At 34.6% G+C, this 27,370-nt stretch overlaps 1 protein-coding gene across 6 annotated transcripts in view; it reads left to right on the plus strand.

Moving 5' to 3' along the window:
* NIPBL (NIPBL cohesin loading factor) overlaps positions 1–25,867 on the plus strand; it is a 154,668-nt gene extending 128,801 nt beyond the window's left edge. For 5 of the 6 annotated variants that reach the window (XM_051772307.1, XM_051772306.1, XM_051772313.1 and 2 more), the window contains 26 exons: positions 54–136; positions 1,098–1,230; positions 2,035–2,178; positions 4,040–4,129; positions 4,373–4,587; positions 4,690–4,792; positions 5,460–5,558; positions 5,657–5,803; positions 6,879–7,013; positions 7,999–8,097; positions 9,599–9,652; positions 10,806–10,914; positions 11,486–11,622; positions 13,154–13,294; positions 13,567–13,660; positions 13,768–13,922; positions 14,180–14,270; positions 17,423–17,596; positions 18,141–18,331; positions 19,047–19,154; positions 20,433–20,633; positions 21,041–21,187; positions 22,745–23,034; positions 23,349–23,523; positions 24,123–24,308; positions 24,870–25,867. In XM_051772307.1, the coding sequence (XP_051628267.1) occupies positions 54–136; positions 1,098–1,230; positions 2,035–2,178; positions 4,040–4,129; positions 4,373–4,587; positions 4,690–4,792; positions 5,460–5,558; positions 5,657–5,803; positions 6,879–7,013; positions 7,999–8,097; positions 9,599–9,652; positions 10,806–10,914; positions 11,486–11,622; positions 13,154–13,294; positions 13,567–13,660; positions 13,768–13,922; positions 14,180–14,270; positions 17,423–17,596; positions 18,141–18,331; positions 19,047–19,154; positions 20,433–20,633; positions 21,041–21,187; positions 22,745–23,034; positions 23,349–23,523; positions 24,123–24,308; positions 24,870–25,235 (3,867 nt within the window). In that variant the 3' untranslated portion in view covers positions 25,236–25,867. Of the gene's footprint in view, positions 1–53; positions 137–1,097; positions 1,231–2,034; positions 2,179–4,039; positions 4,130–4,372; positions 4,588–4,689; positions 4,793–5,459; positions 5,559–5,656; positions 5,804–6,878; positions 7,014–7,998; positions 8,098–9,598; positions 9,653–10,805; positions 10,915–11,485; positions 11,623–13,153; positions 13,295–13,566; positions 13,661–13,767; positions 13,923–14,179; positions 14,271–17,422; positions 17,597–18,140; positions 18,332–19,046; positions 19,155–20,432; positions 20,634–21,040; positions 21,188–22,744; positions 23,035–23,348; positions 23,524–24,122; positions 24,350–24,869 lie in introns of all 6 variants that reach the window. The other variant, XM_051772308.1, reaches the window with a different exon arrangement.
* The last annotated feature ends 1,503 nt before the right edge of the window (positions 25,868–27,370 follow it).

Below are 27,370 nucleotides of genomic sequence, written 5' to 3' on the forward strand. Positions count from 1 at the left end.
AAATCATAGTTCTGTGTATGCTATAGTAGACAAATATATTTTGTTATTTTTAGGTGGATCAAGATGTGCTTATTACTAACTCTTATGAAACAGCCATGAGAACAGCACAAAACTTCCTTTCTATTTTCCTTAAGAAGTAAGTACTCTTGCATTCTTGCATTGATGAAACCAGCTCCATATCAAGTCAGTCATACTTCAAGACAAACCTGACCACTGCACAGTGATAAATACCTATACATGGAGTTATTTATAACGGTATACTTTATAGGTGCTTCAGAGTTTCCGGTCTAGTCAAAAATGTTTGTGGAACAGGAATTCTGCACAGTGTAGAATTCTTTATACATTCAAGAATGCTTGATAGTTTGTGTAGGATTCCTTTATTAGAGGTCTATTACTTAAATGAGGCCTGGAAAAGAAGGTGGAGTAGATATATATAAGTCATGAAACCATGTTGATTCTATCATCAGATATAAAAACCCTAAACATTACTTTCATTTAGCTGAAGTTAGCAATGTTAATAGCTCAAAAGGGAAAAAAACCCATGCCTGAACAACCAAAGGATTTCAAAGAATACATCTTTAGGTTTTTATTGTATCAATTTCTACACTTAAAGCCAAAAAGCTATTTAATAAGCCATCAACAATCTCTCTGCATGATTCTGATGTTGTTAAACTTAGAGATGCCACATATAAGTCAAAAATTATCAGGTGTTTTAACTTTTGATTTTTAATTTTATTTTTTTTTTACATTCTGATTGTAGCCTTTATGAAGCATAATACTGAGATGTCTTATCACTATCAGATAAATCAAACCAAGATTAAGGAGTATAAACACATCACCTCTCAACTATCCTACTCCAGCTTAAGCTTAAAGTTCTTAAGCTTAAAGTTCTACCTACTTTGTCTGTCCAAGTCAATGCAGACTTTATTGCAAAGCTAAAAATAAAAAAAATCTTGGCAACAAAATTCTGTTAGCACGAATTAGCTGCTTTACATGCAATGCAACTTGGAGTGATAACTGTTTAGGCTGTTTCTCTGTAAATGAATAAAACAAATTTTCTGCTAGTTCTTTTACAAAATGCATTTTATTTTAAACAGGTGCGGCAGTAAACAAGGGGAAGAAGATTACAGGCCACTGTTTGAGAACTTCATTCAAGATCTTCTTTCAACAGTCAACAAACCAGAATGGCCAGCTGCAGAGTTGCTACTTAGCTTATTAGGAAGACTATTGGTAAGGGATTCTTGTTTTTAACTGTATGAATTTATTTTATACTACAATGAAGACTTTTTTGTTTCAGCTGAAACTACTACAGGAATGCTTTCTGATCATCTGCAACATATAAGGATTTTCTTGAGTGCTTTACTACTATGTAACACATAAATAATAAAATTTTGGTTAGAGGATCATTCATATGGAACTTCTTAAAAGTCATATGTATACAGTTCCTCATGGAAGTCCAGTTCCACTATTCCATTACATTTTCAACACAATAGCTGTAATTATTCATATTAAATATTTTCTCTAGACTGCTCCTTCATCATAGAACCAGAAAACAACTAAGTGGTTTGTTTTCTCACAATTACAGCTTTTGCTTATGTCATTTCATAGAATGGGAATGTTGCTTTTCAGTATCACAGTGTAATTAAATCAGTAATTTGAGCTATTTCTTGGAAAATATTTTATGGCTGGGAAAATGTAGCTTTATATTTGTGTGAATAATGAAGAAATAGCATTATGATGCTAAAGATCTCTGCTATTGAAGATGATCCGCTGTGTTAGTTGTCTGTTTTGTTTAATGAAAATATATATTTAAAAAAACAGTAAGAGGCATATTTGGAGAGAGAGAGGGAGACCCAATAAAGAGGCATTAATGTAAAGTAATTAATGTATCTGTAATGTAATGGTAAGCTACATACTTTTATGCAACATGAAAGTCAGGTGAAAATTTTAGAAAAGTAAAGCAGTCTCTTGTGAGAAGAACTTCAGTTGCATAAATAAAGATTTGTATTTAATAGTTTATTCTACTTTTCTTAGGTTCACCAATTTAGTAACAAATCTACAGAAATGGCATTAAGAGTTGCATCACTTGACTATCTTGGAACTGTAGCTGCAAGACTACGGAAAGATGCGGTCACTAGCAAAATGGATCAAGGATCTATAGCCAGAATCCTCAAACAGGTGTGTGAGACATCCTATGCCAGCTGGATAGAGATCTATCCATTCAAATACATGAAAATTATAAAGATATTTGAAAAACTGACATTATGGAGAATCACTATTCAAGTTTCTGAATCAAATATACTGTATTTATTAGTATCACATTTGTTAGCTCAAGTCTTCCTTGCACCATCTCTGTAGTGATCCTATGAATTGGTTAGTTACAGTGGGTAATCAGTTTACCAGTTTTCCTGTGGCAATAGAGAGAAAATAATGGAGCAACAGTTATGTTCTTTCTTAGGAGACCTTAAAAATACGTATGTACCTGTATTTGCAATTGCAAAGTGGTAACAGTACATCATATGATAAGAAAATCTCATGTCCTATGTGTCCTTTTAAAAATGGGGACTTGTGTTTTTCTTATGGATGTTATGCATTTCTTTCTGAACTGCTAACAACTGTTCTCAGCATTTCCCTTTCTGTTACCTGAAAAGACTTCAGATCTATATTACATGTACTTTACAGTGACCATTAGATTTATTTTTCTGCACTTTGCAGGCATTCAGTTGCAGAATGAAAAGCCATCTACTGCTTTATGAGAGTGATACTTCCCGTAACTTTTGTCAATTACAATATTCTACAACATATAGTGTCAAATCTTTATGTCCGTGGCTTTGTATAATTTATACTTCTATTTACTAAGGGGTTATAATCCTCCACTGTTGACAGCAATTCTAACGGTTTTACATTTGACTTAGGGAGGAAGTATTTTAGAAAAATCCTTTTCTCTTTTCTTATCTCCAGAAGTTATAATACTATTGAAAGATATTCTAGAAAGATACATACCTGAATTTTTCTATTTGGTTTGGGCTTTTTACAGGATCACATAGTTGCTAGGCATTGGCATCTGCAGAAAATAACATTGCTGTGGGCAATTGAATGTTAGGAACATTTTTTCAGTTACTCAGGAAGCTTAACATCAGTAATGGTAGACAATACCATCCATGCATTGTGGAAGGTGTGTGTGGTACAGTACCATCAGTCAGAGCAGTGTTGTGTTATTTATGAAGAACAATACGTACATGACAGCTGAGTTTCACTTTACTGTTCAAATGGCAAGAAAATAAGAACAGCTGTTGGTAGCTGTTGTCATCAGAAACTTAAATTATTATTTCCATTCAGAAGTGAACTTACACCTCCACAGATTTTTCTTTCCTGCTAAATTGAGTACTTAGACTCTCTTGGATATTTTCTTCTATGCTCTATCATTACCAGGATATTCCTTAATGATTGATAAATGCATATTGCACTCCGTACTGTGGTTTGGACTCCTTATTCATACAGTTAGTTTTTTTTGGGAAATCTGTTCTGTTTTGACATTTTTGAACAGTAGATTTTTTTTGTAGAAATCTGTCACAGATTGTCAAGTTCATTTGAACACCTGTGCATGCTTGTCATTAGTTTATCTAATATTATATGCATTTTAGACATGCTTTGAACTCTTGAATTCATTCATTTTGGGGGAAAAATAATACCTTTCTCTGCTGTAACTTCAGCAACTGCAAGGATCAATGTGTTTCAGTATATTATTGAGGAAATAAAGGTGGTTTATGGGTTTGGCCCTTCTTTTTTCCCCTGTGACAGGGTCCTCACACAGGATCATAGAACAAAATGAATCAAATCAGTCAGTGTGTTTTAAAACCAGTCTTATTCCGCTTTTAATATTTTTTAGACTTTATAACTAATTGGTTAAAAAATTATTAGTGTTCTGCAATTATGCAAACAACTGACTTCAGTGTATTTTATGTGTGGACATGTGGATTTTCAGATAAGTACAACTGTGCAATATTCTGGTTTATAACTATCTTTCTACTTCTAACAGGTTTCAGGAGGAGAAGACGAAATTCAACAGCTGCAAAAGGCTTTGCTAGATTATCTGGATGAGAACACAGAAATTGATGCATCATTAGTGGTAAATTTCAGCTTTCTGTTGTCAGGCTTATATAAAAATAATTTCAATAATGTGTATTGAATAAAATGATTTTTGATTATACGTATTAACACTTCAATTAAATTGTCACCCTAACATATACTGTTGTGTTTTCTAAAATAATATTGATACATTAGATTCCCTTAATCTCATTATAAGTCTGTTAATTTTCTTTTTCTGTATCTATTGTTTTTGTTTTCTCTGCATCCTGCTGTATTTCTACAGTTTTCTCGGAAGTTTTATGTAGCTCAGTGGTTCCGTGATACAACTATGGAGACAGAGAAAGCAATTAAATCTCAGAAAGATGAGGATTCATCTGAAGGAACTCATCATGCAAAAGATGTTGAGACCACAGGACAAATCATGCACAGAGCAGAAAGTCGCAAAAAGTTTCTTCGCAGCATCATTAAAACTGCTCCATCTCAATTCAGTACATTAAAGTATGTTTTAGTACCACTTACTCATTTATTAGCCATGGATTTGATGTTTTAAATAATTTTTTGTATCAACATGTCCTAATTAACACATGGAATTTGTTGCAGGATGAATTCTGATACTGTGGACTATGAGGATGCATGTTTGATTGTTCGCTACTTGGCCTCTATGAGGCCGTTTGCCCAGAGCTTCGATATTTATTTGACACAGGTAAATTGTGCTGGAAATTGTCATAAAGTAACACCATGTACTGTCATAGTCTGTATTGGTGTCGTAAGTGATTACGTTTCTTTTTCTGGCATTCGTTTTGTATGTCATAATGTACACCATTATTTTATTTGCCCATGTATGTGCATGGTGCAATCATTATATGTACACAGTGAAAGGATCATTACAAAGTGATGAAATAGTTTTCACAGCTTCTGTAAGATGCATGCTTATTTGATAAGATTAATTCATTAAATTGAGTGTAATTTGATTTTCAAATACAAGCCAGATTGGCCAGTTGCTTGCATCTGTGTGTTGCTGTCACTTTGGAAGCTGCTGTTTGACAAGTGTCATTTCTTTGCTTTTTCTGGGAGAAAAGCAAAGTAGAATTTGAAATTAAGAAACTTAATGACCCATCTTAGAGAAGAGCAAATCCTAGTAAATATCCATGTTTAGTTTTCAGTGCCATGAAACAACACTAGCATGCACCCTTTTGCTCTCTGAAAAAATAAATTCAGGTTTTAGTTATTACTATCTTTATGTAGTTATTATTATTATTATTATTATTTTAGTTACATTGTTTACACGTTATTCTGGTGCATTTTTGTTGTTAACCAATGCTTGCTACCTTCCCAAAAAACCTGAATCTTTGTTTTTGTTCTCCTCCTAGATTCTGCGTGTACTTGGTGAAAATGCAATTGCAGTCCGAACAAAAGCCATGAAGTGTTTATCTGAAGTTGTTGCTGTAGACCCCAGTATTCTAGCCAGGGTAAAAAAGGAAATATCCATCATATGGCGTATGTTCTTCTGTCACAAAATAAGTCTTCATTTCTTATTTTGCATCCTTGTTTCGTTTGTTTTTTTCAGCTGGATATGCAGCGAGGAGTTCATGGGCGGCTCATGGATAACTCCACCAGTGTACGAGAAGCAGCTGTGGAGCTGCTTGGCCGATTTGTGCTTTGTCGCCCTCAGCTTGCTGAGCAGTATTATGACATGCTGATTGAAAGGATATTGGTACGGTGACCTGTGGTGTTTATGATAAAATAAGTGGTGTTGGAAAACTTGCTGTTAACTGAGCTCGTATGTTTAATAAGCTGGAATGATATTGTTATATCTTATTGCTTGAATGGTGAGCATCATGCTTTAAAAAAAACCTTGTAAATTGCATCACTTGTTTTCAGAGAGGCTTTGTTATGTCGAAAGGTAAACATATACAGAAAGTTGTACTGCATCAGAACCAGGGATATATTCCTTTGATTCCATTACTAAGGCTCGAATTAGGTGAAATGAGGAATTTTGCTACATTTCTGAAGTCTGAAATATGGGTCATTGAGGGCAGCTTATATATGCTGTTTTTAGTGGTTTGAAATGCTTATTAGAGTTTTTGTACCAAAAAAGTGCTAATTTTTTTCTAGATGTTCAGATAAAACACAATGTTAATTTAACTGTAGGATAACACTAGCTCTTAGCATCCATGTCAGGTTTTTAGTCAAGTAGTACTCATTTGCTGCAATTAGATGCTAGAAGAAGTTTGTGAAGGGTTTTGGAGCTAAGGAGGTCATATGCGTACTACACTGCAGAAAGCAATTCAACCTGATATTCAGATTCAACAGATCTTGAATAAGGTGAAATGAAGTGAAAATCTTCCTCCATCTCCTTAGATGAAGCCTAGTAAAATGGAAAAGACTGCTTGCATGTGTCTTATCCATAAACTTTATCCAAAGGCTTAAAGTATTACCATCCAGATCTATAAGGAGTCTTGTGTATTCCAATAGAGTAGATAAAGCATCATCATATCTGGCTTGTAAGCTCTTGGATTAAGAAAAGGAGTTATGCATTTGCAACATCATGAGCTCTTAGATGGGAGGTTATAAATGGAGGAAGTGTTTCAAGATTCTGGGAACTCAGCCAAAACCTTTAGAACAAGTTATGCTGGGCTTTTGTATAAGTGCACTCCAGAATATTTTAGTTGCCTTTTCTAAATAAATTTTGCAAGTCAGATTTGGTGATCTTCAAGTATTAATTTGTATAATACATAAATTAATGTTTCTGATTTGTTTTCAAGAGTGTAATTCTTTTCTCTTCACAGGATACTGGTATCAGTGTCAGAAAAAGAGTCATAAAGATACTTAGGGATATCTGCATTGAACAACCAACGTTCCCCAAAATTACAGAAATGTGTGTGAAAATGATTCGGAGAGTCAATGATGAAGAAGGCATTAAGGTAGAATGAAACATATCCTTCAGAATTTTAATTATCATTATTTTAGTGGTTCCATATTTTGACCAAAAAAAAATCAGAAAAGAATTACATTACTCCTTTGTAATATTTATGACTTCTAGGAATTTTTGAGAGCAGATATAACATTATAAAGTATTAGTCCCTGCTAATTTCATATTAATTCTGAATGTTCGCTGAATCAATCATATTCCCCCTAAAACGTTACTTATGTGCTTACACTCTACACTTTGTGCAATGTATATACAGAGGGGCACAAACCTAAGATAATGTATTAAATCATAAGCCTGTTTGATTTGTTTAATTTGGCAAAATAATCTTAAATTTTTTGGGGTAATTAGAAACACACTTGTAGTGATTTTGTGTCAAGCTTTCAGTAGGATTTGAAATCTGCAACTTTGAAGCTGCAGCAGATATTTTTACCACTTGAGATACATTAATGGCTTTCTGAGAGGACAACAAGCAGATGAACATCTAGATCCAAGGTGCCTCTGGGAGGGGAGGATGACCTTACTTTCTCTCATTCTTCCCTTTAGCTTTCTAACGATATCAGAAAAAATAGGGCATTATCTTCAATGCATTTTTTACATTTCCATGAATAAGAATCATTTTGGAATCATTTTGTTCATTTTCATTCTATTCTATTTTGTCCTCCATTCAAAAATGTTGAAAGGGAATATAGTAGTGTGTTTTCCTGAGGAATGCGGGAAGATGGTAACTCCCATTTTCTGTAGCATCAGTTTCCACTGATTCATTTTGCTGAAGTTTGCACAGAAGTCAGTATAACTCCTGTAATAGCAGACCCAGGTCTGTCTCAGATAACATTTCCTTCAACAGTCTAACTTAGGTTGCATAGTTTCTTATGAACTGGCGTGGAACATCAACAAATCTGTTGTATGGATCTGTAGAAATAATACTGGTGTAATGATTTAAGTTTATTTATTTATGCTAATATTTTCTTTTCCTGCAGAAATTAGTAAATGAGACATTCCAGAAGCTCTGGTTTACTCCAACTCCACACCATGACAAAGAAGCAATGACAAGGAAAATACTAAACATCACTGATGTGGTACGTTAAACAGATTTAAACTGTGTGTGAAATTCAACTATGTTTTTAGTATCTTTGAAGTATTATCTGTATTTTTTGGAAAAATTTATCAGATGGTTTTCTTTTTATCTCCTGGCATGAAATATATGCGAATATTATTCATCTGATTGAACAGGCTGTAGGAAACTTTAAATGCTCTCTTAATCTGCTGGCAATGATAACTGGGACCACACTATATTCAGATTGCATAAAGTACTTGTTCATTTAAAACACAGCCACCTTCTAATATATTTAACATTCTGCAGGAATTGCTAGAAGGAGCATATAGTTAAGCCTAACTAAGTTCTCTCATAAAAGAAAATTTTCCTCAAACAATTGATAATGTATCAATTGGGTTAATAGGTTAGTAAAAGGTTAATAAGGTGTTTTAATAAATACAGTCATGTTCTTACTCAGGGTAAACTAGTGTCTGCATAATCATGTCTTACTTTTTAGGAGCAGCAAATTAAAGGGCTCCAAAATAAATGTCTCTGAAATGAAAATGCTTTAATTTGTAGTGAAAATATCTTGTATAAAGCCACTGTGCTGAAAAGGTGTTTTAATATCAATTATACAAAGATGTAAATATCAAATAAAGGCCCTCACTTCATTACTTACAATTATAGGTTTAAACTTCGTTCTACTTTATAGAAGTATTTTTACAAAATTATAGTCTAGTGTGCATTTTTCCAATCTGAGAAGTCAGTCAATTTGACTTCAGCTAAATTCTCAGTTCTCCTGCCGGTTCTAGTTTGAAGCACCTGTATGCTGTTTCTGATATATGGTAGCAGTGAGCGCTTGGTTTGTTTATATAAAAATACATATATATATCTATATATATATATTGGTGTATGTGTGTGTTTGTGTATATATGTATATATACTTTTCTCTGGTGACCAGTGACAGAACCTGAGGGAATGGCCCGGAGTTATGTCAGGGGAGGTTTGGGTTGGATATTAGAAAAGAGGTTCTTCACCCAGAGGTAGTTGGGCACTGGAACAGGCTCCCCAGGGAAGTGGTCACAGCACCAAGCCTGACAGAGTTCAGCTCTCTCAGGCACATGGTTGAATTGTTGAGGTGTCCTGTGCAGGGCCAGGAGTAGGACTCAATGATCCTTGTAGGTCCCTTCCAACTCAAGACATTCTGTGGTGTACATGCCTGCTTGTTTTCCATGTGTCAGTCTTGTATTTGTGCTTAAATCTGTGCAAAATGTTCTACAAAACAAAAATTTGTTTTGCATTAGAGCCAGCAGTCTCCAGTAAAATATGTAGGCTTTATATTGTATGAAACATCAATTCTAGAGTCACTTAAATGAGAATTTTTTTTCAAATGCAGAAGAAAGTTTCTTATCTCCATTGTTCTGAATGCATATGAAAATACATCTATGCATGTTTACTGGTCTTTCGAGATGACATCTGTATTGAAGTAATTTTTCCTCAGATACCTTCTTTATTAACCAGTTTATTCTCAAAAATACTTCTAGGTTGCAGCTTGTAGAGACACAGGGTATGACTGGTTTGAACAACTTCTTCAAAATGTAAGTAATAAATTTTGAATATGTGGTATAATTGTTAGAATTTTAACATTTCTTTTGGTACTAAACACATAGAAATGGGACTCCAAGAGCAATCCTTTACAGTAGTCAAATTCAGTTCCTACCCTTTAAATATCTGACCAATTCTATCTCCATTGGTGCAGTTTTCTTTATCTCTGACATTAGTTTCTGTCTTTGCAGATCATCTCTTTTAAAAATACTTCACTTCTTAGTTTTGGAGGGATTTTGTTTGGTTTTAGTTTCATCATCTCTTTGATAATGAGTGACATAAACACGTGGTCCACAGCTAAGATACTTAATTCTGAAATGAGTCATCTAGTGTAATGTAGATTTTTTTTTTTTTAAATTATAAATAAGAATATTTTCACATACAGTGTATTTGCTACACAGTTTAAGGAAGCAATTAATCTTTATAGGAAAAGTTACTTCTGCATTATATTTCATTTATATCTAATACAGAAATTTCTAAGCACTGAAGTTGCTTTTTTTATATCTCTTAACATGTGTTGTCATTCTCTACATCTTGTATACGCTGGTTAATTTTCAAGCAAAAAAACCTTTTTGAGTTTATCCTAGCCTGGAGTGTCATGAAAATAGATAACCAAGTAAATCAGAGCCTCTTCATTAAGAGCCTCTTCGGTGAAGAAAAGGCTGCAGTATGATCTCAGTGCTTCTTAGATATTAAAAGGATTTTCATGGACAGTACCCGAAGTCATATGAAAGAAGGCTAAACAGTTTTGATAAAACTGTTAGATCCTCATTTGATATTTTAGCTTAGTGTCAAAAACATTTGTTTTGAATTTACCCTTTGTTTCTATAAACTCTTTATTTCTAACTTCTGTTAATTTCTGCATTATTCCATTAAGCATAAGGTCACCTTACATCTCAATGCAAAAAATAGTAGAACTTCTATGGATTCTTATTGCAGTTAGTTTTTCTTTACTTATCTTTGATTTTGATTTGTTTTTTAAATTCACATAATTTTTTCTTCAACTTGTAAGCTTTATGGAGAATTAAATACTTTTGTAGTCTAAAATCCTTGTGTATCTGTAGTAGTTGTTATAAAACCAACATGTATCCTGTGCAAATAAATGCAGCATTAGTACTAAACCATTTTCTGTTTCATCTGCTACAGCTGTTGAAGTCGGAAGAGGATGCCTCATATAAACCTGTGAAGAAAGCCTGTACTCAACTCGTTGACAATTTGGTTGAGCACATTCTTAAATATGAAGAATCTTTATCAGGTAATAAAATATAAAACTCAGCTAAAGTCCCTTGAATTTTATATGATACTGTAACAGTTGTTGAAACCACTGTTGCAAGAGGTTACTGTTACAGAGTTCCTGTTACAAAGCTGATTGTAATGAATTATTGCTACTAAGTTCATTATGAACTTTTGAGCACTGTAAGGCTTCCCTAATTTTCACTAGCTAACCACAATAACAGAACTACTTTTAAAATAACTTTTTTAGCCTTTCACATCACTAAAATCAAAACAAATGTGGCAAGTTTTATTTGCATTAGTATGTTCTACATTTGTAATAGGACTCATTGACTGGGCTAGTCTTCTGTGTACAGTAAGGAGTTTAAAAACTAGTGATGTCTTTGAAGCATCTTTGCTTCTTTTTTCAAGTATTTTTGGTCACATGCAAATGTTAACACATTATGTTCTCATCTCTATTAAGAATATTCTGATTTGATCTTGAAAGAGATGCAATGAAAAAAATATTCAAACAATGCTTAGGCCATATGGTTTTCATTGCTTAAGCAGCAGTTGGACTTTATATCATTTTTATATTTTGTGATCTTTTGCAGATTCTGACAACAAAGGTGTGAATTCTGGTCGATTGGTTGCTTGCATAACCACTTTGTTCTTATTCAGTAAAATAAGGCCCCAGCTGATGGTCAAACATGCCATGACGATGCAGCCATACCTGACCACTAAATGTAGTGTAAGTAGAGAAAATCAGTCTTTCTTTTTCCCTAGATAATTGAGCATGAAAACAGCTATCTTGTATACTTGCAGCAATTGAAGGTAGAAGTAAAAGAAAATTTAATATTGTGAGTTTACTTTGTGGGTATCATAGCTTTGAAAGTTACTAGGTCCTTTTGAAGATCTCTGTAGCTTCTAAGATGTTCTTCCTCATCTTCTACCTCCACATTTTACAGCCAAGTGAAACTGAAACCTGTACTGCCTCTTTCCCAGTTTTTCTCCTGTTATAAAATAATTTCATAAAATTGTTTTGGTTTATAGTCACAGTTGTAACAGTAGTTAATATTTAACATATGAGTCTTAAGACTAAGGAAAACATTGCATAAGATAGAGTGATCTAATATATAGCAAATATATGAGAAGGAAAATGTCTTGATCCATCCTCTTCCAGACTTCATCTCTCACTTCTGTAGCTCTAGTGCTCTTGTATTCCTCTGTAAGACATTGTAGAGAGCTCTCATACAGAAATCCTCCCCAGCTCTGGTCTCTGAACCCCTGCAGTGATTTCTGCCCTTTATATCTGACACTCCTGATCTGGTAGAAGGAGCAGGGCAGCCATGGCTCAAAGAGGAGCAAGGGTGGGTGGCAGCAATGCCTTTCATTAGGTCAGCTGCCCAGGGCAGCCTTGAAGAGTAATTATTACCAGCTTAGATTGGAAATACAGCCTGGCATTTTCCAGGTGCAACCCTTGTGTGTTCTCTGGGCACATTTTCAACAGACTGTTAGAGCTGCTTTTGAACAAACAGTATGGGAAAGAGTAATCTGATTATTTACCTGCTGCAGCTTGTTTGGTGGGTTGCATCTGTTTTATACTTACACAGGTTGAGGTGAGTCATAGAATTACCACTGACAGCTTGAATAGGTCAAATAGCTTGACAGTAGTATTTGGGATTTATTCTGTCCTGATTAGTGAACTTGATTTGTCAAAAGACCGTTTCAGGATGTCTCTGTAATAGATAAATATAGATAAATATTTTCCATAGGTTTCCATAGGTTCCATACTTAAAATACATTTACAGTCATGATAATGCAATCCAGTAATAATTTTTATTTTAACTTCTACACTTGTACACATTATCACTTTTTCTTTAAACCACATTAAGTCATAGCACAACTTCATTTTGATGCTGATACCGGTTTCCAGATGTTGTGCATTCTCTAGTTTGCCTGTGTCTGGAAGAGTTCCTGAATTTCATGTAGGACTCCAGAAAATTATGAGACCAAAAGTTTTTCAAGTCTGATAGAGCTATGATGAGAGTTGTAATTCAGCTTATCCAGTCCTTTTTTTCCCAGAACTTCTGTAGTAAACAGAACTAAATTTCATAGTAATACACAATTTAATAGCAGATGTAAATATATAAATATTGTTTCAGATGTTTACAAAATATCTTAAATATTTGGGATTTTTAACTATCCATGCATATTAGTAATACTTAGCTTATAGGTAACATGACCAGAAATGTTAAACACTGTATATGCTGTTGTTTCAGACCCAGAATGATTTCATGGTGATCTGCAATGTTGCAAAAATCTTAGAGCTTGTAGTGCCACTAATGGAGCACCCAAGTGAAACCTTTCTTGCCACTATTGAGGAAGACCTCATGAAACTCATCATCAAATATGGCATGACAGTAAGCTTTTAATTGCTACTATTCTGTTGATTCCATTTCACATGGAGTTTGGTTTGAAGACAACGCCATAAAATTCAGTGTACTTGGTTTACCAGAGTTTGTACGTGATGTTGTTATTTTTTAATAAGTTCAAGCAGTCCAGGAGATGGACATAACATTATATCTGTTAGATTATTAGTTTTAGTTCAGCATAGCTTTTTGCTGCATAACTTCACAAAAATCTCAAGTTTAACTTCTAAATATACAATTCATTTGTTCTTCCTTGCTTCTAGGTGGTTCAGCATTGTGTGAGCTGTCTTGGGGCTGTTGTGAACAAGGTCACCCAGAACTATAAATTTGTATGGGCCTGTTTTAATAGATACTATGGTAAGTAAAATCACAAGTAGTTGTCACTTTTCAGTTTTGGCTACAAGTCTTGTCTCAGTGATACACCACAATTAAACACTGTAATAAAAACTTTTGTCTTACTGCAGGTGCACTTTCTAAATTAAAAAATCAACACCAAGAAGACCCCAACAGTACAATACTAACTGCCAATAAACCAGCACTCCTTAGGTCACTTTTCACTGTTGGAGCACTGTGTCGGCATTTTGATTTTGATCAGGAAGATTTTAAGGGCAACAGTAAGGTAAAATAACTTTTATTTACTCTCCATGTCTTAGATATATTGAATGCTCCGCTTTAAGTTGAAAGCACACTACTTGTAATTCCTCAGAGCTGTGTATTTTTCTGTAATGCATATGGTATAGCTTTTTGTGGTTTTGCAAAGGCTATGCAGTAAGATTGTGTGTCTTCTTTTTCTTTTTGATATTTATGCTTTTGTAAGAGATTAAAAACATCAATTTCATCTTCAAATAGCTGTTATTTTTGTTTTGATTTGCTCAGGTTAACATTAAGGATAAAGTACTTGAACTGCTGATGTACTTTACGAAGCATTCAGATGAAGAAGTACAGACAAAAGCCATTATTGGCCTTGGTAAGAAATATTAATAGCTTTTATTATTTTTGCTCCAGTAAAAATCTATGTGTATCAGTAGGAATTCCTGTATTTCTTTGTCACAAGGGAGTTTGTTTAAAATCAAAATTTACTGCATGTTTGGTTTGAGAGCTGGCTATAGAAAACCTGTCAAAAGGTTGCTAATTGCATAATTCTGCATCAGACTGGGTGCTTTTGACAGTGAATGCCTTTTGATGTATGACCAAGTTGTAAAGTGCAGCAGATTTCCAAGGTAACGAAGATGTTATTTTTTTCTCCAAAAGCAAGTATATTGTAACTCCAAACCTTGTTTTTCAGTCTACCAGGTAAAAAAGTGCTGGAAAAACTTTGAATATTCTAAGTGTAGGAGCAGACACTGTGCAGGAGTCAAGAAGACACTGTGCAGGAGTCTGTGCAACTGCCAGAACTCTGGCAGTTTATACTGGCTGAGTGGCCTTTGTGAGATTAGCATGGCATTTCAGTGATTTCAGTGGTGAATGAACTGCCACTGTCTGATTCATGTCATGTTCATTTTCTACTTCTCTGTCTACATCTGAGAGAATCTTATTTGGGCAGATAGGCCTTGGTTTCTGGGAAGGTTCAATTCAGGGTTATTGCTTGATCTAAAGTAAGTTGTCTCCGAGGCATGTGAGCTTCCATTGTATGATTTACTGTGGACAAGATGTTTGCCTCTTTATGTTGCTATTTAGGGGACTTTTTAGATATTCTGCTTCAATTCAGCTTAGAGCTTTGAGGATAAAGACCAAGACTGAATCTTCATTTCATGTTCTGTGAGAAACCATTTCAGACAGCTGAGCAGAATCAATGGCATTGGAGTTGCCTCTGTTGTGGGAGCAGTGCTATGGAATACTTGGAGTTTTTCCAAGCATTACATCAATGTATGCAACACAACTATAGTCCAGTCCAACTTATTTGTACTCTACAGAATAATGCCTGTGGGGTAGGAACTGTATTCCTTAACCATAGGCTTGATTACTTTGTTCATGGATTTGGAATATTCTGCATTTGCCAAAAATGTTTCTAAATTATAGACTGAATTGTGATGGGTTTTAGCTAAGGGGTTAAAATAGGGATGGCTGTCCATAGTCATTCATCAGATTTTTTTTTTCTCTGCTTTAAGTCTTTATTTTAATTAAACCTTACTTTTTTAGTGATACATCGATTTCATCTGAGCACTGGTTCCATTCTGAGGGTAGCTGTTGGATGTATGTAAACAGTGTAAATTTCCATCCTATAGGCTGCTAGTTGAGCAAAGTTGTTAAAGTCATTCAGTGTTTGTGAGCAGCAATAAAGTGAAAAGGACTAGCAAGCTAATTCAACATCGGTACATGGTGAAAGGTGTCACATGGAGAATGTGTACTTTCCTGTCAGCATATCATTTTAGTAAGGACATTCAACAGTTTTAGCCTTTGCTTTGAGATGTGCTGCTGCTGTTGAAGAGTTAAGCTTAACCCGAAACTTAATAATTATGGTTGGTTATGCTTCTCTTCCAGATATGTATTTACAAAGCAAGTTGAGGATATAAACTTTTGTTAGTAAATTTAGCTAAACTTGTAAGTACCTAACAGTTAATATCTTAGTCAAGTTCAGTGCTTCCTCTAAGGACTGTTAATAGAGTGAAAACAAAAGCATGAAGAATAATGATGTGATGGGATCTCTTGAGATGTGAAGTCAATCCTTAAAAAAACACAAGTGCCTTTCTTCATCTCCTATGACAGCTGTGCCAAGGAAGATTTCTTCCCCAGTTGACCAGGGATGGAAAAATACAAATTTCCCTGAGAACACTGGTGGTTTAGATGCCTTAAAGCGAATGAAGACAAACGTGATGTGGGTTGTTACACATACATCCATGTGCTTTTCATTTTTAAAATTAACCTTAAAAATGGGTTGGACGTTGGACGTGGTCAAGTTACAAACACCAGTATACACTTGTATAGGGTGCACAATCATACCACATACTCCTAAGACCACTATAATTCCTTTCCCTCCTCTTTTCCCACCTGCTTCTCTGCTTCTTGCTTTGAGACCAAAAGGGGATTTTAACACACTGAGGTCTTACCTTGGACTTAGCCTTTACCTACACTGTCTTTTTGTTGTAAGGAGCCAGTTTTAAAAATGTGACTCAGTCTTCCCTCTGTTACAGCTATTTTTATACACTGCTCATGCATAATTTTGTTTTCTTTCATTTTTCCTCTCATTCTTTTATGTTTCTATATCTTCTGTGTGTTCATTCAAAAGCTGAGTTTCCTGCAGTCATAAAAAATATATTTAATGTCCGCTTTTCCTCAACAGTATTTAAAAAAATAATCAAATAGTTAAATGTAAATTAAATGGGGGTGTTATGGTTCCATTACTGTTTTTTATGATACTGCATAAGAGTTTGTCAGCAACACTTATAAACTTATGCACACAATCTAAAATTGTGTATATTACTACTAATTTAGAAAAAATTTTATGAAATACAGACTTAAGAACAGCTAGTTCCTTGACAAGGGTAAGGCTGCAGCTAAAAACAGTTCTGGAGTGTGTATTTCCAACACATGTAGTCTTGGGAACACTTCAGATAGTTTTCAAGAAAAGACCTTAATAGATACATGAATAATGATATCAAGAGGCATAAATGTTACTGTGTTCACAGCTAATTTTTTTGTTCTATTATGATGTTAAATATTCATGATATTCATCAATTTTCACACTTCTTCTCTGCCTCCATGTAAGTAACACTGTACAGTTTCAGAAGAATGTTTATCTCCAAAAGTATTAGAAAAATAACAGGTAATTTTTAGTAATGTTCCTTTTTTGTTCTTGTGAGAGCTCCTAGTCATTGAGATGCAGCCACTATACTGGACCTGGATCCAGACCTGTATAACTTTTTAGTGCAGCCACGCTGAGTCAACATCCCATTTTATCCCTCAAACAGAGTCATGGTTAATAGAACTGTCATGGCTATCAGAACTTCTTATGAGCTATAGATGGTGTCCATATGGAAATGCAATACTGTTTAGACTAGAAAAAGCTATGCTGTTGGGAGGAGATAAATTTCATTCCTCTCTATTGAAGGACTTAAAATGCAGAAATACAATTTCTAGATAATAATAATGAGAACTATTTCCTCTTTTTTCCACCATTAGGATTTGCATTTATCCAGCACCCAAGTTTAATGTTTGAACAGGAAGTGAAGACTCTGTACAACAGCATTCTTTCAGATAAGAACTGTTCAGTAAACTTAAAAATCCAGGTGTTAAAAAATCTCCAGACCTACTTGCAGGAGGAGGATACACGTATGCAGCAGGCAGACAGAGACTGTAAGTGCCGAGTTCTTCTGTGCTAACGAGGCATGCATAACTTGACTTTGTTGCATACAATTACTATGTGTCTGCACTGACTCAAAATTGTAATCAGATCTGTAGTATGTACGCAAAGTATTTTATAAGTATTTAAAAAGAGGTTTTTGCATAATAGGTGTATTATTTACTTTCAAGATATAATTAATTTATACTTACAGCATAAATGCTGGAAGGAGTCCAGAATACGTAATTGCTATAATGATGGTTGTAATAATTTTTATCAAAAAACCCTCTAAGTTTAATTTGCAGATAAAAAATAAAAAATACAACTTTTTTTTTAAATTAAAAGCCTTTATTAAGGAATAAGACTTGAATTAAAATAGTTTCTCTGTAGTTTTTTTATATATGTTTAGACATCAGACTGTTCTCTGTTTCATGCCATCATTTTAAGACAGCTGAAATGTGTATTTATTGTGAAACTTAAAAATCAGCATACATCAAGTAAGGCAAAACAAGTGATTATACCATGGTGAGTATGCTGTTGCTTTTGTCCTTTTCACAGGGAAAAAAGTAGCAAAACAGGAAGACCTGAAAGAAATGGGTGATATTTCCTCAGGGATGAGTAGTTCCATCATGCAACTATATCTCAAACAGGTCCTTGAGGCTTTCTTTCATAACCAGTCCAGTGTACGCCACTTTGCTCTAAATGTCATTGCACTGACGTTAAACCAGGGCCTCATCCATCCTGTTCAGGTATGATAAGCTTTTGTGCTGAGACTTCTTGTTATTCATGTTTTAAGAGGCTTTCATGCTTACTACGTAAATTTCCAGGTTTTCTCTTCTAGTTAAGTTAAAATAATTTCTTATTGTAGCAAGAGGCTTTTACAGAAAGCATATTTTGAAATCTCCTTTATGTTGTTTATCCAGTGAGATACCACGTTATCTGTATTGTCTACTTTTGGATTATGATGTAAAAGCCCAGGCAGTTCCTAAAGAGCATGTAGAAATATACACTGGAGCGTATTTCTATTATGAATTCAAGGTTTACACTTTGTCCTGTGTCAGCTTGCTTCCACCTGAATCCCTATATGCTCCAAACACTATGGAACTGCACAGTCAGTGTTAGAACTTCAGTCATCATTTCCATTATTCTTTGCTTATACCATGTTTTTGTAATTAATTTTTGATACTGCATCCACTGCACATGTCCTAAGTGGTGTTTTGAGGGTTTTTTTTAATGAAATTGTCTGTATGCTAAATTGACTTTAGAGTTTGACAAAAAGGGAAGTACTCATAACTTCTTTAGAATGCTAGTGTGTCACAGTATATTGTACTATTAACTTGTAAAAAGTAGTTAGGTGGTAAGTTGCATGGAGCTTCCTATTCTAGTTTCTGCAGTAGAAACAAAGCACAAAAAACAAAAAGAAGGTACAATACCTCTGAATAATCATTTCATTTGTTTTTCAAGTGCGTGCCATACTTAATTGCTATGGGCACAGATCCAGAACCCTCCATGCGAAATAAAGCTGACCAGCAGTTGGTGGAAATAGACAAAAAATATGCTGGGTTCATTCATGTAAGTAATTCTAATTTAACATATTAGAGAATACTGTTATATTCTTTAGTGGTTTAATATCTGAGTACGCTTTAACTACAGAAAAAAGAGTATATAAAGTCACAGATAAACAATAACTAAGCAATTGTAAAGATGATCTTAACTGTTTCCCCTGTTTGGATATTTCTGTTCTGAGAAACAGGATAAAATAATTTGAAGTGTCTCTTCTAGTACAAAATTTCCTTTAATTTATAATTCACAGTACTATTTTCCACACTGAGTAGTACTTGATAAGAGGGAAGGACAAGTGTTTCATAATGTTTAGCAGTGGTTTTCCTGTATCAGTGGACTAGGGAGAAGACCGTGTAACAGTTGATTAAGTCCTTAGTGTATAGGTATTAGAATGTACAAGGCACCAAGGCTTTATAAATTGTAATCTAAGCAGGAGGAGCATAGGAAGCTGTTTAGATCCGATGAATCTTGCTGAAAGGAAAACCTGAGAGCTAAGTGAGGACATGTGGAGTTGTGGCATCGTGCCAATCGTTCTGCTTAAGGTCTGAGATTAAGCTGCAGCATTCTCCTTATTTTAGAAAATCCCAGTCTAGGTTCAGTGTGTGTACTGCACTGTAGGACTTTTAATGTGTGCTTGTATTGTACTGCAATGGGAGCATGCTGGTGGCATCCAAACAGATACCTAATCCATTAGATGAAATGTAGCAGATCGAATTTGGTATGTTAGGTAGCTGGGATTTAACGCAGTGTATAGATGCAGAGACAACTTCTCTGAACAGCAGCAGAGTATGAAGAGAATTGAATATGCAGCCTAACTAGAGATTCAGTTTGTTCTGAAGCTGGAGCGGGACCCTTGAATTAAGTAAAATCAACTGGAAATTACAGGATATATGAAAAGAAAAACCAAACAAACCTCATTTTCTGTTTGTTAGTCCTATTGCACTCATATGGATTCAGTTGGTTTCGCTACAAATGATACCAAACATGTACATTTGGTAAAATAGTCTGTTCATGTATGAACACATTTCAGTGTTCTTGAAAATCGTTTAAATTGAAATACCTGGAGGTAGTGGGTAGACAGATTAGCTGTATGTTTCTAGCAGAATTTACAGTCAAAGCAGTTCACAAGAAATTCTGATCTCTGACACAAGTTTTCAACTCAAAAGGTAATATTGCCTCAGTACATGTTTTAAATTTAAACTTAAGATGAGCATTTCTTTAAAAAGAGTAAGTTGTAGTGCTTTGGAAGCAATGGTTTGAATAAAAACAAATACATTTCCATTTCAGATGAAAGCAGTGGCTGGTATGAAGATGTCTTACCAGGTACAACAGGCAATTAATACCTGCCCAAAAGATCCTGTAAGAGGTTTTAGACATGATGAGTCATCCAGTGCATTGTGCTCACACCTGTACTCCATGATCCGAGGGAACCGTCAGCACAGACGAGCCTTTCTCATTTCTTTACTCAACCTCTTTGATGATACCGCAGTAAGTACCACATTTCTTTCACTTAAAAAGAAGCTAAAATGCAGCATTACAAGTTTAAATTCTCCTTTTACAATGTATTTTTGCGACATAATTACTGACAGCTATTTCCCTAACGTGCTTTGTTTGCTTTGTAATATAAGATATTTATCTATATAATAGAATGCATTTGTTACTTTTATGTAACTCTGTACCTTTTTATACTCAGTTTGGACTGATCAGAGATAGTATGTCTTTGAGTATGACTAAATTTTGCATGTATATATATTTTGTGTAGGGTGGGTTTGGGTGGGTATATAGAATAAAAATTCTGATAATTGTTTTGTTCCATACTGTTGGGAACACAGGATAAGTGTATGAATCCAAGATATTTGTATGTGTATTTATGTAATTTTTTCTTTAACTTGCAGAAAACAGAGGTGAATATGCTTTTGTACATAGCCGACAATCTAGCCTGTTTTCCTTACCAAACACAGGAGGAGCCGCTGTTTATAATGCATCATATAGACATTACACTATCAGTTTCTGGTAGCAACCTACTACAGTCATTTAAAGAGGTATATGCATTTATATTTATTATAGTGTCAACATAAGCTGCTCTATAACATGCTAGATTTTTCAGTGCACCATTATTATGGTGTGGACCAGTAGCATTGCTTTGTATGTAACCAGTAGTAAAAAACCAAGCAACATTACCTGTTCTGACCTGCATCTCGTAGATGCTAGTTCAAAACTTTACTTACATTGCTGCTTATGTTAATAAAAAAGAATGATGAATTTTGAGATCAATGCTATATAATTTCCCAATATGACTGAATAATAATTAATTGCATGCATTCTGGAAGTACATGAATAATCATGGAATACTAGTTTATTGTGGTTGGTTGTATAATTTTAATAATAAAATCCAGTTGACAATTTATTTTGTTATCAAGTGGCAGTTGCATTCATGTTGCCTGAGAGACTTGAAATACATAGTTTATTACAAGAGAGGGGTGGGCAATATTTCTTAAGGCAACACATAAGAACCTGAATCATGATAAGTATCTGTTGTTATGGCAATACACAACCCTGTAATTAAAAAGCCCCTGCTTCTTAAAGATTTAAGTGTCTTTCTTTCCTGAACAACTTTTAACAGTAGAAGGTGCAAACTGTCAGGAATCAAACCTCTTTCTAGAATGTCCAGTCCAACTAATAAGTACAGGTCAGAGTTGATACCTGAACATACAGTGCCTGGAAAGTACATTGCTTTGAACTCTTACCCTACTGAAGTTGATTTTTAATCTGCTAAAAAGAGACGTGCTAGAAAGCACATTCTTGAAACTGAGGACCAGTGTGTAGCACCCAGCATAGAAAGGATAAGATCCTGGTTAGGACACGTTATTGTCTATGTCATGAAAAATCGTACCATGTGCAGTAATAATGCACATATGAAATTCTGTAGCTCTAGAAGTAGTAGAACTAATAACAGAATCATAGAATGGTTTGGGTTGGAAGATCACCTAGTTCCAGCCCCCTGTCATAGGCAGGGACACCTTTCATTAGACCAGGTTGCTCAGAGCCCTATCCAGCCTGGCCTTGAACACTTCCAGGGATTAGATAAACACCTCTAGGGGTGGGGCGATGGATTGTTATTATTAATACTGTCTATGATCACTTTGCTCAGCAGTGTAGTTAGTGTCATAGAATTTTAAGAGACGAGGATTTAAACCATCTTGGACTAGTCTATACCAAAGTATGTGTGGAAATTTCCATGACACACAGAAATAGCATCCAGGTGAAAGAAAAACAGAATTTTCTTTCTGATTTATTGTATTTGGCCTTCTGCTGTATTTTACGGTAACTGCTAATAAACTTAAGCAGTCTTTTAAGGATAACATGTCGTGGGAATGCTTGTTGTTTCAGTTCCTTGCAAAAAAACTCTAGGCTTTGGATAAATTTTTCAGTATCTTTTTACCATAAAGAAATTTAAAATTATCAAGTTATAAATTAATAATCTTGTTCAGAGAATTCTTGCTTATTTATGCCAGTAATGATTTTGAAAATATTTTTTTAGAAACATACATAGTACTTACTCTAATTTTGGAATGTGTGTTAACTCCTCTGCCTTGCAGTCTATGGTGAAAGACAAAAAAAAGGAAAGAAAGCCTTCATCAGATGAGGAGAGTGAGAGTGACAGTAACAGTGGCAGCGAAAGTGAGGAGGAAGCTTCTAAGCCTCGGAGGTTACGGAAACGAGTGGACTCTGATTCAGATTCTGATGAAGAAAATGACATAAATGCTGTGATGAAATGTTTACCTGAAAATTCAGCTCCTTTAATTGAATTTGCTAATGTCTCCCAAGGCATATTATTACTTTTGATGCTGAAACAGCATTTAAAGAACCTCTGTGGATTCTCTGATAGGTAAGGCTATTTAGATAATAGACGACTCATTATGCAGTGAGTTATTTGTAAGGATTAGGTTTGGGAGATATTTTTATTTAAGTTGATCATAACTACTTGTTTAAGCAATAGATTTTTGTAAAAGAGAAACCAGATGTGTTAAGTTAAAGGTAATGGAACTCTGAGTTAGAAAAAGCAATGATTTCATTTCTTACTATGTTGTCTATTGTATATGGAATTATTAAAATACAACTAGTTGAAGATTTTTAAAGCTCTTTGTTCAAATTACTCTGGACTTCCCTTAAAAGCTCTTCTCCGCTGTTTTCTTTAAACAGTAAAATTCAAAAATATTCTCCATCTGAATCTGCAAAAGTTTATGATAAAGCTATAAACAGGAAGACAGGAGTGCATTTCCATCCAAAACAAACTTTGGATTTTCTGCGAAGTGATATGGCTAATTCCAAGATCACTGAAGAAGTGAAGAGGAGTATAGTAAAACAGTACTTAGATGTAAGTAAAGTTGCTTTGCAGAAAACCTGAAATCCTTTCAAACTAGGTAATACAGTATAAACTTGAAAGTACATGCTGATGTACTGGATGAACGTTTCAAAATTTTAAGTTCCTAGTCATCTGATGTGATATGCTGACCTTCCTTTCAGGATGTTTAGCAGGACTATTTCAAAGATTTCTAATAAGTTTAAACACAATGCAAAGTAATTTCAGCTAAAGAATATTCACCTTTATGGAGTATTTTCTAGTTTCAGGTATCCATCTTGTGTTTTGCTCCCGTATAATTTGTTCACTTTATCCCTGTCTGTTTCCATCATGGGAGCAGAGACTAGGTGTAGTTTATTAGCTGTTCCCCCTCTCCCAATAACAATTGAGAAAACTTGCCATTTTGAAAACGCAGGAAGAAATTTTATATATCTACTAAAAAAAAGATAGCGAAGTTAAGTTCGTAGAACAAAACATAAGCTGTTCATGTTTGAAGTTGCCTGCGGTTTGTTTTACTCTGTTTCTTTATGTTACTATTTGTTTCATCCTTAATGTAATGTGACATAAATGTCTACTTTTAAAGTTACAATGTGGACTAATCTTTTTTTTAATAGTTCAAGCTCCTTATGGAACATTTGGATCCTGATGAAGAGGAAGAAGATGGAGAGGTGTCAGCTAGCACAAATGCTCGGAACAAAGCAATTACCTCGCTGCTTGGAGGAGGCAGCCCTAAAAACAATGCAGCTGAGACAGAGGACGATGAAAGTGATGGGGAGGATAGAGGAGGAGGCACTTCAGGGGTGAGGCGGAGGAGGAGTCAACGTATTTCGCAGCGTATTACGTAAAATGATTTTTATGTGCTTATATTGTCAGTTTATTATATTAAATGTACACCAAGTAATGTAATCCACATGAAAAAAGCATTTTGTAGATAGAGATTCTCTACTTAACCGTTTATACAACTTTTGTAGAAAGTTTAACAGAAAAGACAATAAAAAAAAAACCAAACTAGAAAATGAGATTTATCCCGTATAAAAAGTTATTAATTTTCCTTTGGAATGTACTGTGTGTTATCCTTTTTATTGTTGCCAAGTTTTTATGTAGCTTTATGATTCATGTGTATATATAATTTTATATATCAATAAGAGATAAAGACACGGGTACAAATTAAGAGTATGTGGTTTTACAAGGATATGTTAACCCCTTGGCGCTGGCGGTCGCGGTGCGTCTCATTGCCGGCAATGGAATGTGTGCCGGGAAATCCCAACTCCCGGCGTCAAGGGATTAAAAGCAATAAAAGCAATAATTTCACTAAAGTTCTTTTGTGTAACACTTGGTCTTTTTTCCCCCCAATGTTTTAGTCATTGAGAAGGTCAAAACGAAATTCAGACTCTACGGAGTTGGCAGCACAGATGAATGAAAGTGTTGATGTCATGGATGTCATCGCTATTTGCTGTCCAAAGTACAAAGACCGACCACAAATTGCAAGAGTAGTACAGAAAACCAGCAATGGCTTCAGTGTTCAGTGGATGGCAGGCTCCTACAGTGGCTCCTGGACTGAGGCTAAGCGCCGTGATGGCCGCAAACTGGTGCCTTGGGTAGACACTATTAAAGAGTCAGACATTATTTACAAAAAAATTGCTCTAACGAGTGCTAATAAGCTGACTAATAAAGTTGTGCAGACTTTACGATCGCTGTATGCCGCCAAGGATGGAACTTCCAGCTAATGAATTTGTACATGCAGCCAAATTTACAGGAAATGAAATAAGAGAAAAAACTTGAAATATCAACTTTCTGGCAAAAAAAAAAAAATCAGTTAAATGAAGAGTAAGAATGGAACCTGGGACGCGGGGAAAAAAGAAGGAAATGTTTGGTAAACATTTTTGTGGGAGCTTCCTTCGCTGTTGTGCAGCAGAAACTTCTCAGTTCATTTTTACTCCCACTGTATTATAGTTTAACAAAAAAATTGTTTATATCTTGAAAAAAAAAACCTTTCTGTTTAAAAAAAATAAACAAGTGAATGTTGGAAATTAGTCTGTTAATGTTCTTAATAAAGTGTTCTTGGAGTTTAACCTAGCAGCGGATGGCTTTCTTTAGCTTAGCCCAGTTTCCAGGAAAGCATTGTTTTACCAGGCTGTAAAATGGCAGAATCTCCTGGATATATAATTTATTCTGTTGAAGAAAAAAAAAAAAGGAAAGAAAAAAAAAGCATGCAGTATCTATGACCTATCTGCAGGAGGAGTTTTTGTAAATGTAGATTTTGATGTATTAGGTCACCCTGAAATAATACAAGAAAAGGGATCCCCAGCAAATCTGGTGGAACGAGTACTGCAATAAATTTTTTTACTTCTCTTTGTTACTTGTCTGTTTCCATTTGAATTTCTTATTGTAAAGATCTGTTTAAATCCATTTATATTATTTTGCAGTCTTTTATGTAAAATTTACTATACCAGTGGTTTTCAAAACAAGACATAAAATATTGTTTATACAGTTTGTATAGGCTGACTTCTGAATAATTGGTATCTTTTTATTTTTATCCCTGAAAGGGTATAAACACAAGTTAACTCCAGGGTTTTATTGTATCCTGCAATATTTAGTATTAACTATATGATTTAGCACTGTGCCAAACACATTTTCAAGAGTACATTTTGATATAAAAAGAAACTATAGTTTATTCCTTGTATGCTTCAATTTCTTTCTAATGCTGTCCAAATGGTAATTTATGGTAGTTCAAATTTGGGGAAAGCTGAATGACTATTCTGCTTGGGCAAACTGGCCATGTGTGCATTTCTCTGTGTTAATATAGAGAGGTTTGTGTCAAGAGGAGATCTCTACCAGTATCTGAGGAGTGAATGGGTATGAGTCTGGCTAAGTACACTACATTCCTTCACAAATGAATTTAAAAAAAAAAAAAAAAGAAGTTTGTATATTAGACTATTTTTTTTACTAATTGAAAGATGTTTTCACGTTTTGTAAATTGAAAAAATGCTACTGAAATCTTCCAGAAGCATTTGCTTCAACTGCCTTGCCACAACCTTTCGTAAGCAGTTTGTCTTCCTAGAGAGTAAGAAAAGCAGCATATCTGCAAACAGGAAAAAAGTCTGAAACAGCTAAACTTCTTAGGGGACTATTAAACCCTGCTGTCTTTTCAAAAGTATTTATCGAAAACAGGTGTTCCTCAACACGTAATTCTTTTTCTATTATGTTTTGTTTCTTTTACAAATTTAATATATGGTAGGATGCTGTTTTTATGAAACTAACTTGCAGAATTCTAATACTTTAGTCAATTTGTGAGGAATAGTAACAGTATTCCAAAATATTCTTATGTACAGAAAACTCACATTAAACAAATTATTAATAACTCCTCAGAATCCAGTTAGTAAGTTGTTCCTATAGGAAATGCCTTTTCGCTGTTTCATCACTGGAATTTTTCTGAACAGAAATATTTTTAGCACCTCCTTGTTTTCACAGTTGATAGTGTTTTCTTCACTGTATGAAAGGCCACCTCTTGGGCTAAGATAGATATTGTTAAAGTAGGGAGAGGTAGAAGTACAAGTCACTCCTCTGCAACACTGGAAGTGAGACATTTTTGTATCAAGCAATGAAAGACTGTATTTCTCAGGACCAGATGCAGCTTTTATAGCGGGAGACTCAGAGAATAGAGGGGTTATATAACATGTCACATGTTATTACTAAAAAGAGGTGAAAATACTTTAGAAGGAAACTCCCAGGTGATAAAAACAAGGATTTCATACAGTTGCAATGTGAAATGAAATTGTCTGTTAGTCATCTCTGATGCGATTTATATTAAAGCATCTTATCTTTAATAGGTAATGCAAATATTTCTTTGTTCATAAATACT

Source organism: Manacus candei, unplaced genomic scaffold, assembly GCF_025592945.1.
Source record: "Manacus candei isolate 608988 ecotype Guabito, Panama unplaced genomic scaffold, ASM2559294v1 h1tg000152l, whole genome shotgun sequence".
Classification (NCBI taxonomy): Eukaryota; Metazoa; Chordata; class Aves; order Passeriformes; family Pipridae; genus Manacus; species Manacus candei.